The sequence below is a fragment of the Herpailurus yagouaroundi genome, unplaced genomic scaffold (genome assembly GCF_014898765.1).
Source record: "Herpailurus yagouaroundi ecotype Mexico unplaced genomic scaffold, PumYag 198, whole genome shotgun sequence".
NCBI classification, from domain to species: domain Eukaryota; kingdom Metazoa; phylum Chordata; class Mammalia; order Carnivora; family Felidae; genus Herpailurus; species Herpailurus yagouaroundi.
In genome coordinates this window covers 15,599,906-15,615,015 of record NW_024412429.1, presented here as the reverse complement: position 1 = coordinate 15,615,015, position 15,110 = coordinate 15,599,906, and the positions used below count along the sequence as shown (strand labels likewise).

Genomic DNA, 15,110 nt, shown 5'->3' with positions numbered 1-15,110 from the left:
TATTTTATTTTATTTTATTTTATTTTATTTTATTTTATTTTATTTTACTTTACTTTATTTTATTTTACTTTACTTTATTTATTTTAGAGAGAGCATGAGCAGGGGAGAGGGGCAGAGGGAGAGAGAGGGAGAATCCCAAGCAGGCTCAATGCTCAGTGCAGAGCCTGACGTGGGGCTCCATCCCATGACCTTGAGATCATAACCTGAGTCAAAATCAAGAGTCAGATGCTCAACTGACTGAGCCACCCAGACGCCCCTAGTAGGACGATTCTTTACCTCCGTGTATTTTCACATTTTTAATCTGGGTCCTAGTTTGTCACAATTTATAAAGGAAAGCTAATAAAAATGACTATCACATGAGACTTTGCTATACAATTACAAATTGCCGTAAAAATATTAGTCATCATTATTATGGTTTATCAGCTCTGAAGTCTTAGCAAAATTATTTCATGCATTAGGTAGATCTCCTCATTTTAAGTGACCAAATGTAAGTTCAAACTAAGCTTGGGGGTGGGGGTCAAAGAATACGTTTTGGTGGAAGAATATTTGATATTCTTTGATAACCAGAGAATACGTTTTAGTTACCAGCAATTGTGGCAGGGATACAGCCAGACCTCCGTGACCGTGAGCCTGTCAGGACTCCAGCCTTGCCTCTGCTCCACTGTGTGCCAGCTTTGCGCCCTCCACCAACTTCCGTTTTCCCTAAGGAGGGAAGCAGGGCTGGAGGCAGCTGCCAAGCCTCACATCCTGTGATCCTCTTCCAGTTAGCAGATAATAGGGAGTGGAGGGGCTCTGATTGGCTCATCTCTGGTCAGGGACACACCTTTTCCAGAGAAAAGGATAGCATCACGAGCCAGACACCCCTGGTTTTTACCTGATGTCTCCGAACTTCCATCTCCTTGATGATAAATGACACAGTGATTTCTACCTTGCTGGATGGATGCAGTGGTTAGAGATTATGCTTAATCTGTAAAGAGTCCTCACCATCATGTTTTAAAAATGTTTATTTATTTTGAGAGGGAGGAGGGGCAGAGAGAGAGAGAGAGGAGGAGAGAGAATCCCAAGCAGGCTCCACGCTGTCAGCGCAGAGCCCGACACAGGGCTCGAATCCACGAACTGTGAGATCATGACCTGAGCTAAAATCAAGAGTGGGACACTTAACCAACTGAACCACTTAGGCACCCCAAGAGTCATCATCATTATTACCTCCAACTGGCTCTGTCAGTTTCCCCTGGATATCTTTCTGATCTGAAGCTAAGCAGAGCAAATACCTTAACATTTCATTATTTTGCTTCTAAATCACTTGTTATCGTACTTCTTAAACATGAATTTCTTTCTCGTAGCCAGCACCTGAAAATTAGTTAACATTTCCACCTCAAAACCAAAGAAAGAGAGTCATAGATTTGAAAATTTCTCTTTGGATGTCTACCTCTTACCTATGCTCTTTTTTTTTTTTTTTTAAATTTTTTTTTTCAACGTTTTTTATTTATTTTTGGGACAGAGAAACAGAGCATGAACGGGGGAGGGGCAGAGAGAGAGGGAGACACAGAATCGGAAACAGGCTCCAGGCTCCGAGCCATCAGCCCGGAGCCTGACGCGGGGCTCGAACTCACGGACCGCGAGATCATGACCTGGCTGAAGTCGGACGCTTAACCAACTGCGCCACCCAGGCGCCCCTTACCTATGCTCTTAAAAAAAATTTTTTTAGTGTTTATTTATTTTTGAGAGGGGGGTGGGGAGACAGAGAGAGAGGATGAGCAGGGGAGGGGCAGAGAGAGAGAGGGAGACACAGAATCTGAAGCAGGCTCCAGGCTCCGAGCTGTCAGCACGGAGCCTGATGCGGGGTTAGAACTCATGAACTGTGAGACCGTGACCTGAGCTGAAGTCAGATGCTCAATCGACTGAGCCACCCAGGTGCCCCACCTATGCTTCTTTATTTTAAGAATGTCAAGCTTTGGAGAGCACAAACAGTGTATCCATCCTCAGGTCTCTTAAAATATCAAGCACAAGTGTACTTTGTTTTCTAAAAGTTCCTGTTAGGCCACTTCTCTTTTATGAAAGACCTAATTAGTAATAGCTTTTATTGTAAAAGAGAGAATCCTCTTTAGATTATTTTCAGTTAGCAAAAGCACATACTAATATAGATCTTTCGTAAAAGCGATATGGCTTTAATGGAAACTTTTGGAAAGTAGCAGAGACTCTGTGTACCATATAGTCTTATGAAAAAGTTTCATAGGAATGTTCTACTTTTGGATGGGAAGGGGTGGAAATCTATATGTGTCTTCTTGCATACAGTGGAGACTCAAAATTCCTTGACTGAATGAATTTTTTTTTCTGTTTCAATACTTCTTTTTTGAAAATTTTTATCTAGTCTTCCCTTAAAGTATCCTTAAAAAAGAACAAATACAGTGTTTGACTTGCATTGTATGGAATTAGAGGTAAACACTTTTTAAATTAAAACGCACTGGATGTATAGATTATTGGGATGGACTTTATCTTATGGTTGGGTGAGTCTAAATAGCCTGTTTTAAACCTTGCCGTGTCTTTGATGGTGACACCGAAGAATATAATCTCTTTCTATGGAAGCCTTCCCAAAGAGAGCATTTTCCAAAGCTCTGCTTCCAAACTAGCCTAGAATTTTTTACTAAATGAGAAGAAAAAACAACTTCATAATAACCTTTATAATTGCCACTTCAAAATGGGAATTTGGAGTGACACCAAATTATTAATCAGTAAAAAGAGAGTAGATTTCAAAAAGGTAATTATACCAAATTTAACACCTCTTGAAATATATTCTGTTAAGTAAATATAGTCTCTCTTCCCTGTTCTTATTTGTAAGCAAGGAGGGTAATTCAGGTACCTTGAATCAGAAATCAGAGTACAGATTGGCTTAAGAGTTTGGGGCTTACTTCTGGTTACAGAAGACTTTTGTCCTTTATCTTCTTGGACAGGAGAGACAGCCACCTTCTCTTTAAAGCCCAGAAAGTGAGTTCTTAGTGTAGTTTAGCTTTTCTCGAAGAGGCATGTTATGACTTCCCCACATTCCTGGACAGTTAGACTGTAATTCTTGGTTGCTTAAAAAGGTGTTTGAATGTATTTTAAGGAGCTCAAATACATGGCTATTTTTCTTACAGTTTTGCTTGCTTCTTCAAGCACTAGAATAGTTTCCAGCTCTGATAGTTAGCCTTATGCTGACTGGAGTGAATGTTTTTGATATGACGAACTGTTTTGGATGATTTACACTTGACTGCATAAATGTAACCTAGCAAGTTATATGATGTGAAGAGAATTAGTTCAGGGTAAAAAAAGGATTATTTAGCTACTAAGAAAATGATAGGTTATTACAGATTGATTTGAGGATATTGTTGGTCAGGCACTGTCCCTACAAATTAGAGCTTTGCCAATCTAGAGATTTAGTATCATTATAATAATAATGATACTAACATTTAGGGAGTACTCGTCCTGCACCAGGCTCTTCGTTATGGGTTTTATATGCATCATCTCATTTAATCTTCCACAAAATTCTAGGAAGCCAGCTCTACAATTGCTCCCATTTTATAGGTGAGGAAAGTGGGGCTATTTAAGAACTAAAACCAGTATTGAACCCAACTAGTTGGAAGTACAGAACCCATTGTGTTCTATTAACTCCCTCAAGGATGGAATCCTTTTAAATGGGACACTGGACGTGAGGAGTGCCACTGTAGCTGGCTCCTTGTCTCGCTGGGTTTAAAGTCAAGACAAGGGGGATACAGAGTTGGCTGGGGTCAGTCCTGCCTGCCAAGGGGAATGGGGCTATTACCGTGCATTGGTAGAACCCGGGATGCCCCTGTGTGCCTCCTTATATCCTACCTGGCAAAGGAGAAAGGTTACTGATGACTTCCCCCCTCTATATGGCGAGGGGACCTAGGTCCCTCAGGGATAAAGGTTCGGGTCAGCGCAAAACAGGGGGAGCCAGGCCCAGCTGGGGCAGGAGGAGAGTCGCAGATTCTCAGGATGGCTTTGTGACAGGAGCAGAAACAGACTGGAGCCTCTGTCTGTGGTTGGGTGTCTGCTACTTGTTCTTTGCTGGGCTATCTGCAGATCAAAAAACACAGCTCCCACTTAGCCCTTTTCCTATTCTTTATAAAAGAAGCGTGGTAGTGTTCCCTTGCTCAACAAGGTTCTGGTGGTGAAGTTTATTACTTAGTCTGTGGGCTGCAAATTAGGGAGAAATAACCCCTGGATGGGTGGTGGAACCAGAAAAGGAATGAAGATTGTTAATGCCAGGTTTTGGTTAGAGATTTTCAAAACACTGTTTTATTATTATTAAAAAAACCCCCTAGAAATACACACGTTAAATGTTAAACAGTACAATGTGGTACATGATGGAAAGTTAAGGCCTACCTCTGGTCCTATACCCAAGTCTGTGCTTCTTCCTTTCTTGATAGGTAAACACTATTAATAGTTTCATCCCAAAATTGCGCGTGCGCACACACACACACACACACACACACTCACACATGTCTTGGTTATATAAGTAGCATTATACTCTACACATTATTCTGTGAATAGCTTTTCTCACTGAATAATACATGTTGGAGATTTCTCCATTATCAGTCTGTATAGGCCTCATTTTTTCAAATGGCTGTATTTTAGTCCATAGAAATTAATACATTCTGTTGGTACAAGTTTTATGGTGAATCAAATGTTTGCATATATTATCTGTCAGGGCCTCATAGCAGCCACTAAGGAAGGTGTCAAATAATCAGGAGGGATTGCCTGGTTCACCTGGGATCCCATGACACATACGCGCCTAGACTCATATACACAAGTCCAGTGTTCTGAGCCCTGTGACGTTCTCCATATATGCCTGTTATTCCTTCCCTTTAGTGCAGCAACCACAAATGGAGACAAAAACCTTAAGCAGTAAAAAAAAAAAAAAAAAAAAAAAAAAATCACCAAACTTGAACCCTAAGAAGCCAGATAAAAAGGAAGTATATCCCTGAGGAAGGTGAGAAAAGAGAGAATGATCAAAGTTTAGAACCAGAATGGGTTCTTCTTCCCTTTCCTTTTAGAGGTGAGAACCTGGGGCCAAGAATCCAGCAGCTTAGCTTGTTCAGGACACTCAGGCCATCTTCTTTCTGGAGGCTGGTTCTTGGGGTTGGGTGGAGGAGGAGACTAGATTTTTCCAGGCTCTCTTGTTTTCATTAGCTGGAATGGGGAGTGGGGGTGTGGACAAGCATATAGACGGAGGAGCCCGAACACCCTTGGGAAATGAGAAAACTGGCTCTTCTGGGAGAATTCTCCTCATAGGGCCGTCTAGCCACCGTAGACTTGAGCTGTCTGGATACCCAGGACGTGTGGATTTAACATATTCCCACATATTTGTTCACTGAGCGTGTAACATTCATCCGGCTCTTCTCTGGGCCGCTGGGCTACTGCATGCAGCACGTGTGGGAGAAGCTATCCCCAACCACGAGGCCTAGAAAACACGTGAGATTATCTGTGCTACTCTGGGTTAAGTTTACCACGTGAATAAGTACAAGTAAATACAAAACAGTTGTCTTTATGCACAGATGTCTTATGCAAACCACCATCGTGGGAAGGTTCATTGGCAAGACAATGAATGAACCCATTTATTTCTGCTTGTTGGGAGAAATTGTTATTGAAGCTGAGAGTGTATCCTAGTCATTATTTCTAAATCTGACAGACGATCTTTTGGCTTATTTCCTCATTTTTGAAGTGGACTTAAAGATAGAAAGGGAATAACTGAGCTCATGTTAAAATGTGCTGGAGGAATCTTTTGACCATTGAAACAGAAGCTCCTGCCTCTTCTTTCATGACTTTGATCAGGATGCCTTGGAGGAACTTTACTAGGGACTTCATTCTGGAGGGCTCCTGAGGACAGACGAGACCCCTTATTTAGTGGTTAGGTGGCCAGAAGCTTAAGGGACATTCATAGTCCACACCACATCAGATCTTTGTAAGCCCCCCCCCCCCCCCCTTTCCCTTCTCACCTAAAGCACTGCAGTGACCTGCCCAGGAGCGGGAGGGTGGGGCAGTGAGCTTCTTAGTGGTTCCAGAAATCCAGGGCAGTAAGCACAATGGTGCTCAGGGTCTCTGAGGTTGTGCCCTCTTGCTCTGATCGCCAACCCATTTCCATCTTACTCGCGTCCTCAGCTTTGGACAAGAACATTTTGAAATAGTTCCTACTGCTCTTGGACACCAGTGTTTGGACTTTAAATGACTCCAAGTAGGAAGAAAGCTTGGGAAACTCTCTGGAAACAATGGAACAGAGCAAAGGAGAGGGGTCTGGAGGTGAGCTGAATGCTGCCTGGCATTGAACTAGTCACACTGGTTGTCACAGTGCTCCCTTTGGTGTGATGCTTATCTATTGTCCCAGAAGGAGCAATTTCAGAAAGTCCTTTTTTGGGCTGTGGAACTGCACTTATTTGTTGAGCCTTAAGAAACATTATTGAAACTGGTTCGTTGTCTCTGGTGTATTACAATGAGATGGTGGTCACTGATTTCATTATGTTTTCCTTTATTGCAGCTGTTGGTTTGGTCCTGTGCCAGGTGCTTAAAACAATTGTGGTTTCGCAGAGGGTAAGCAAGGCTGGACAAGGAGAGGGATCATGTCATTGCCCCGGCTAAAATTTTTAGCAGACTGGGGTCTGACAAGGGTGAAGAACGGATTTCCTCTTCGTTTTCATTTAGAAAAAGAAACTTTCCAGGACAATCATCTTTCCTAGAATTCCTTTAAATATTTTTTCTTTTAAAAATATCCTTCGATGCACATAATGTTTTTACTTCACTTAAAAAATAAAGGCAAGCTGCCCTTTGAAGGTGGCTGTTGTCACTGGTAAGACATAGAATTGACCAGCTGTAAAAATATAATTTGGGCTGCATTATGAAGGCATGGCGTTTTTATTTGCATGCCATTACATACAGATGTGGTTGTGAAATAGTTCAAATCATGGCACATTGAATGTCCTCACTGGATTTTTAGGAATGTGTTCACTGAGACAGCCAAAGTCTGTTTCATTTTGTTTGGCTGGTTGCACTGGCTATAAATCAGAGAATATTCACTTTAATATCTGAGTCAAAATTTATTTCCAAACATAATACTGGAGTTGTTCTTTTACAGAAAGTAAATTTCTTATTTATTTCCTCAATACCTTGCCTTCTACTCTGTCTCTATTATATGCTGGAATGTGCTGAAAGGCTTTCCAGGGAGATTTTGATAACATATGCCATTATCTACTGATGAATATATTTCATGGGATCAGTCTCTCATATCTTTAACTTTGGGAGTCTTAGGAATCACAGGTCCTGGAAATAATTTCATTGCTGCTTCTGAAATGCCCTCTTAGTGATATGATGTTGTAATTATGTTAGGGAAAAATGTTTTGATAATAGTTGAAAGTGTGACAGTATTTAGACATCTGGCTAGATAGGTATCGAGTTCTTTCCACGTCATCAGCCCTATGGTGGTGTTCCTGGAGTAAGAGGCTTTGATCATGGCCCTGCCTCTAGTAGCTGAGTGACCTTGAACAAGTTAGTTAATCTCTTGGGGTCTCAGTTTCTGCTTCTATAACATGGGAGTTACAATGACCTGACTTGTCAGTTTTGATGGTTAGATGAGATAAAGGGCTAAAGTCACCTGGCGTGGTGCCAGGTCTAAGCGGATCACATGGCCAATACTGCTGGCTAGTCCTTGGGTCCAAGGGCATTTTTTAAAGACGAAATTCTGAACAGGCCGACTTAACATGCACATCTTTGATTTCTTTTCCTGCCCTGCCTCATGGAGATGCTTCCTATGCATCCAACTTCATTTTTAAAAATTGTGATAAAACATACATAACATGAAATTTCCCATTTTAATCGTTTTCAATTGTACAGTTCAATGGCATTTAGTTGTTCACATTGTTGTGTAACTACCACCACTGTCCATCTCCAGAGCTTTTTCGTCATCGCAAGTGGAAACTCTGTACTATTGCACAATAAAGTCCCCATTTCCCCCTTCCTATAACTTCTGATACCTTTTGTTCAAGTTTCTGTCTCTATGAATTTCACTAGTCTAGGTACTTTACATTTAGTTGGAATCATACAATATATGTCCTTTGGGTCTGGCTTATTTCACTCAGCATGTCTTTAAGGTTCATCTGTGTTGTAGCATGTATCCAAATTTTATTTCTTTTTAAGACTGAATAAAATTCTGTCGTATGTATATACCCTATTTTTTTATCCATTTATCTGCCAGTGGACATTTGAGCTGTGAATAATGCTACTGTGACCGTGGGTGTGCAAATATCTGTTTGAGTCTGTGCTTTGAGTTCTTTTGGGCATATACCTAGAAATGGAATTTCTGGATCATGGGATCTCCAACTTCATTTTGATATGCCTCCCAAGCTTTGGGACTACATTTAGAATAGTTTGTTGGGTAGTTGTGCTTGTTGGTGTGCTACTGAAATCTCAAATATCACATGTTTAAAATTTTTCCACATCTCTTCTTCCCACCCCACTCCCTGATCAGATCCTCTTTTTTGATTAATGTTAAGAATAACTTTTGAGACATCCTGGCACAAGCCACCAGAATCTTTGACCTCCTTCTCCTCCCATTCCTCCTTCTCTAGCCCTAAGAATTTGGCAAAGCTACGTCAAGCTTTTTTACATCTTCTCTCTGCCTTGCCCGCTCTACTACTCAGAGATGATTAATGCATAGCTTGGTTTTTTTTTTTTTTCCCCTTGGCATTACCTTGAATGTTTTTAATCCTTCATTTTCTACTGAAAATCAATACTGATTTTTATTAAAAATTCTTTGGAACTCTCATGTCTACAACGAGTTCTCTTAGGACCAAGTCTTGCCCTTGTGGACCTGAGTTTTGGGGTCCTGAGGTGTGGCAGCCATCTCTTTATTTGGGACCATTGACTTCTCAGTCATTACTTCTTTCATAGAACTCCAACCTGCCCCGCTTGGGAGGCCTGTGCTCCAGATGGGATTGGGTGGGGGGGAGGCAACACAGAGCTTTGGCAACGTTTCATTTTGTTCAGATAACAAATACTTGCTGAGCTCCACTGTGTGCCTGAGAATGTGCTGGGCACAGGATTAATGGTGATAAATGAGACAGGTGTAGTTCATCCCTTGTCACACTTAAAGTGACCTGGGGATTGTGACAAACAGCTAAAGTCCAATGTAGTAAGCACTGTGACAGGATAAAAGCTAGGCATCATTGGAGGGGCAGAAAGGAATCCCAGAGAAATTGACGTCTCGATTGACACACCTGAAAGATTAGTGGGAGTCACTTGAGCCAAGAGTAGGAAAAGTCTGTTTCCACAAGAAGGAACTGTGTGTGCAAAGTCCTGGGGCTCAAAAGGAGCATGGTTGAACGGGAGGGCATGCTTAGAACTTAGAGACTGGTAAGAGATAAGGCAGGAAAGGAGGTTGATCAGGAACAGCTTGGTAAGCTGTTTTAAGGCATTTTGATTTTATCCTTAGAGCTTTGAGGAGCACCAGCATATTAAAGCAGGGTAGCGCCATGGCAGTGTATGATTTTAGAAGAACCACCTGGCAACACAGTGGGCAATGGTTGGCAGGGGAAGGTGGGAGGCAGGGGGTGGCTTAGTGGGCTGTTGCGACAATGGGGACTGGAGATGGTATGAGCTGTGGTAGGGATGGTGGGCCCAGGAAAAATTGCTTTTGCTCTGAAAAGGAATTTAAAAATAATCGATCTGATTAGTGTGTGCATGCATGTGAGTGAGGAGGAGGGTGGAGAACCTTGAGTAACACCACGTCTCAGGCTGTGTGGTGTGGTGGCAGATAGGAAGACATTGACGAGGAAAGATGATTGACAGTTGTGTTTGGGACACATTCATTTTGACGAGACTGTGAGAAAGTCAAGTCTCCGTGGACCGTGGGCGGGTAGGTGTATGGGTGGGAAGCTCAGCAAAGAGATTTGGTCGGAGATGTCTGCCAGAATATGCTGTGTGGCAAAAGGAAAGACAGACAGTGTTAAATTCCCCTCAGGCTGCTGCTTGGGTTTTTTGTTTTATTTTATTTTGTTTCGCTTCATTGAAACCCAAGTGACCAAATTATGAGATATGTCAAGTGTTCATTGTGATGATTTGATATACCTTGTGAAAAGATTCCTTCCACTGAGTCAACACGTCCATTACCTATTTACCGTGTGTGTGTGTGTGTGTGTGTGTGTGTAGTGAGAATGTAAGTTCTACTTTTTGAGCAAATTTCACTGATGACAATACATTGTTATCAACTGTAGTCACCGTGTTCTACATCAGATCCTCAGACCTTATTCTTCTCAAGACTCCACACAAGTGATACCATGCAGTATTTGTCTTTCTCTGTATGGCTTATTTCACTTAACATAATCCCCTCCAGGTTTATCCACGTTGTCCCAAATGATGGGATTTCTTTATTTTTTAAGGGTGAATAATACCCCAATATGTTTATATAAAGACCACATTTTCTTTGTTCATTTATCTGTCAGTGAACACTTAAGATTGTTTCCATACCTTGATGATTATTAATAATGCCTCTATGAACGTGGTAGTACCTATATCTCTAGTGATTTCATTTCCTTTGGGTAAATGCCCAGTAGTGGAACTGCTGGATCATGTGGTAGTTCTATTTGTGATTTCTTGAGGAGCCACCATATTGTTTTCTGCAATGGCCGCACCAGTTTACACTTGATCTTAGCCAAAAGGCCGAGAAGCGATGGCCGCACCAGTTTACAAGTCCACCAACAGTACCTCGTCACTTGCTTGTTTTAATTTGGTCTGTTTTATGTTTCTTTTGAATCTCTGACGATGGGTCATTGCTTATTTTTGTAACTGGCAAATGGAGTCTTTCTATGCGGTAGTAACGATGCAAAAACAGCTGCTACTGACAGAGAGAAAAACAAGAAGGAAAGGAAAAACAAAAAGTCGAGAGGAAGAATCCCAGACAAGTGTGAGAAAAAGCTGTGTGTGAGCTCATCTGCTGGCCCAGGAGCTATGGGTCGGCCTGGTGGCTCCTGCTCCCGGACGACTCTCCTTTCGCTCCTCTAGCTTTCTGCTTAGGGTTCATTCATCTCCGCTTCTCTCCACTTATAACTATTCAGACCCCACATTAGTGCAAAGGCTTTATCTTTATTTTTTTGATGGGCAACAAAATAGTGATAATTTCTCCAGAACTTCACCTGAGCCTAACATCTTGGCTTTGGCTTTTTGCGCTTCATCCAGGCCTGTGGGAAAGGCACCTTGAGGCTCATCTGGTCACAGGTACAGGGAGCTTTTAGGGTCCTCAGTCTTTTTTTTTTTTAATTACCTCTCCTTCAATAGGATTTTCATAGGCATTGTTTTCATAAGAGCAAATAATAACATGTAAAATGAAGTTTCTTCTTTTTTTTTTTTTAATATATGAAATTTATTGTCAAATTGGTTTCCATACGCTCTGGAAAGCAGTGTGGAGGTTCCTCAGAAAATTAAAAATAGACCTACCCTATTACCCAGCAATAGCACTGCTAGGAATTTATCCAAGGGATACAGGAGTACTGATGCATAGGGGCACTTGTACCCCAATGTTTATAGCAGCACTCTCAACAATAGCCAAATTATGGAAAGAGCCTAAATGTCCATCAACTGATGAATGGATAAAGAAATTGTGGTTTATATACACAATGGAATACTACGTGGCAATGAGAAAGAATGAAATATGGCCTTTTGTAGCAACGTGGATGGAACTGGAGAGTGTGATGCTAAGTGAAATAAGCCATACAGAGAAAGACAGATACCATATGGTTTCACTCTTATGTGGATCCTGAGAAACTTAACAGAAACCCATGGGGGAGGGGAAGGAAAAAAAAAAAAAAAAGAGGTTAGAGTGGGAGAGAGCCAAAGCATAAGAGACTCTTAAAAACTGAGAACAAACTGAAGTTTCTTCTTAAAGAAACTAAAATCGATTGCTTTAATTACATACCTTTACCAAGTTATCCTCAGGGAACAAAAAACTACCTTGTGGTTTTCCTTCTTTGATGTAAGTTGAAGAGGTGCAAATAGTTGTTAATGGTGTTTGGTTCAGGAGAGTTTGTTTTAATTGTATATATCAAATATGTTACCTCTTCGTTTTTGTTTTTTTTTCTTGTTGCCAATTTACCAATTCTAAATTTTAATGTAGTTGGGGGCAGGAGAAAAATCCATTTTGTCCCCAGAGGCTTGTATTACAAACCTGATTCTGCTCTGCACCAACTTCTTTTCTTGTTAAGGATGAATTCAATTGCACAAATCAAGCGTCTTTTATCTGTTAAACATGTCAGTTCAGGAATTTCACTTGGTTCTATAAAGATACACATCTACAATGGATGACCAATGCAAATACAACATTCAGCCAATTGGCCTCTGACCCCATTCAGCTCTCCTGTCTTCTGGCTTGCAAAACAACCCTTTTTGGGAGGAAAGTGAATCAAAGTTAATTCTTGGTTTGAATGATCATCGGCTGTTTTCTTCTGAGGCTTAAATGTAACCTCATTTTTTTTGGTGTTAAAGCGTGTACTGCATAAACATCATAGGAGACCAAACACTGAAAGTTTCCTTGAGGTATCAGAAATCTGCACCTTTTGCTTAAAGTTAACATCTGTCTAGGTAAATTTCATTTCTGGTTCTATTATTTCCTCAGTTTGTCCCGGTTAATGAAGGCATTTCTAAACACAATAATTGTGCCTGGATATTTGAGGCAGTGTGTGGTCTCCTACTAAAGTTGTCAGTTTACAATTTTTCTGTCTAGTTTGCTGGTTGCTATATACAAAAGAAGAATGTACATGTTAATTTTATCTGAAGCCTGTGCACGTAGCAATTTTTATAATGTATATCTAAAGATGAAGCACCAAGTTTTATGAGACCAGCGTTTCTTATTAAAGCCCCACCCACCCTATTCTACTTGAGATTGACCCTTCAATTGAATAAAGAACAAAGAGTTCTGTAGTTAAAACATTTCACTGCGGGGACGCCTGGGTGGCTCAGTTGGCTAAGCATTAATTAGACTCTTCATTTGTGCTCAGGTCATGATTTCCTGCTTCCTGGAGCCCCGGATCAGCTTCATGCTGATAGCGTGGGATTCTCTCTCTCCCTCTCTGTCTGCCCCTCCCCCACTCTCTCTCAATATAAATAAATAAACTTACAAAAAACCCACACAATATGTCACTGCATGTTGCATCTTGCCTTTAGTGAATGGGAAAGTGGAGACACAGATGATCTGAATTACAGGGTGTGATATTTCCTCATTTTTTTCTTTGAGAATGGGAAACATTTTAAAATAGTACACGTCATCTCCATAGTCTAAATTCAGGTGTAAGAATTTAGACTTCTATACATGGACTTCTTCATAAAACCATGGCGATATTTAGTAATTTGTGGAGTTTAATGTTCTGCACAGTATAAACCAGACTGCTTTTGAGGGGTAAAGACATGGACGTGACCTCTGAATCTTAGAGCAGAAACTTCTTGTGGGCAATTGGCTGTATGTCCCGAGAACTCAGAGAAGAGTTGGGCTGCGTATAAATCTGTGAGTCATCTGCATTTATGATAAGGGAAGCTGTAGCTGTGGAACAGATTCTCCTGTGAGAATTTGGAGTCATAAGAAGGGCCTGACATTGAGCCCCATGCAGATTAGCTTAATGTTGGTTGGAGTGGCATCTGCAAATAACACTGGGAAGCCATGTCCTGAGGGGTAGGAAGGACACGGGAATGTTTCGTTTTATGGAAGCCAAGGGAAAAGCATGCTTCAGGAGGAAGGGAGGAATTGTCAGGTGCTTCTGATAGGTCAAGTATGATGTGGGCTGAAATACCTGTTGACTTCAGTAATAGGAGTCATTGGTGATATCAGGATTTAAGCGGTTTTTGTGGGACAGCTAAGGGAGAAAACAGGCGTGGGTTGAGCCATGCAGGAGAGGTGAGGACAAAGCAGACCTCAGGTGTGTAGATGTCTCTGAGGAGTTGAACTAAGAAGGGGTAGGATGTAAGATGGAAGTTTGAGAGTGATGTGAGGTCACGGGAGCCCTTTATTGTGGGACAGAGTCACACGTGATGAACGTGAATGAGAAACAGTTGAGCAATAGGGAGTCAGTCAACAAGAGGGAAAAGAAAGAGGATTAATAAAGAAAGAGGATTAATAAATGGTAACAGCAACAGTATTTATTGAGTGCTTACCACATCCAGGGCACTGGTAAACCTTTGACATGTAGTCTCACATTTAATTCTTAGAAAAATGCAACATAGTGGGTGCCATTACTTTCTCTAGGTGAGAGAGGGGTAAGTGAGACCTAGAGATGTTAACTAATACACTCAGCGTCCTCCAGCCAGTAAGTGACGGACTAACTTATCAACTTAAGGACTGAACTTGGCCGCCACCCCAACTCAGCACGCTGGACTGGAATTTAGGTGTTCCAGGCTGCATTTGAATACCTACCTAAAGATTCTTCCAATTATACCGTAAGAAAGGCCACTTTGAAACTGTCTGAAAGTTCCAACAGTTTTATTTCGATGATTTTAGCTAGTGGCCTGAGTCCAAAAAAAAGAAAAGCCTTCGTTGAGAAAGTGTGTGAGTGTACATAAAACCTTGTGCCTCCAAATATCAACTGTATGAACTGAAGGTGACTTTTGCCCAAAGAACTCCGGAAGTGATTGGCTGAGACAAAAATCAAGTCTCGGGGAGTTTTTTCCCACACTTTGAGAAGGGCAGGAAAAGGATGGCATGCGAAGTCGCAACACAAGTGAGTGATAGGAAAACAGGCAGCTTCCCGGTCGATTCTGACTGGCTCTGTTTCCTGAAATAATGTGAATTCTGTTCTCTTGCTCTTACTAGGACATAATGACTACATGTGTCCAGCTACCAACCAGTGCACGATCGATAAGAACAGGAGGAAGAGTTGTCAGGCCTGCCGGCTCCGGAAGTGCTATGAAGTAGGCATGATGAAAGGCGGTAGGTACCTGCCAGCCAGGGTGCTTGCCTGCCGGGGGAGTGCGTGCCTGTCACCCAGCACTGGCTCTTTTCTTTTCTTTTCTTTTCTTTTCTTTTCTTTTCTTTTCTTTTCTTCTCTTCTCTTCTCTTCTCTTCTCTTCTCTTCTCTTCTCTTCTC

General features: G+C 41.5%; 1 protein-coding gene across 5 annotated transcripts in view; it reads left to right on the top strand.

Moving 5' to 3' along the window:
* ESR1 (estrogen receptor 1) overlaps positions 1 to 15,110 on the top strand; it is a 393,295-nt gene that overhangs the window by 170,286 nt on the left and 207,899 nt on the right. For all 5 annotated transcript variants that reach the window (XM_040448869.1, XM_040448867.1, XM_040448866.1 and 2 more), the window contains one exon: positions 14,837 to 14,953. In XM_040448869.1, the coding sequence (XP_040304803.1) occupies positions 14,837 to 14,953 (117 nt within the window). The remainder of the gene's footprint in view (positions 1 to 14,836; positions 14,954 to 15,110) is intronic.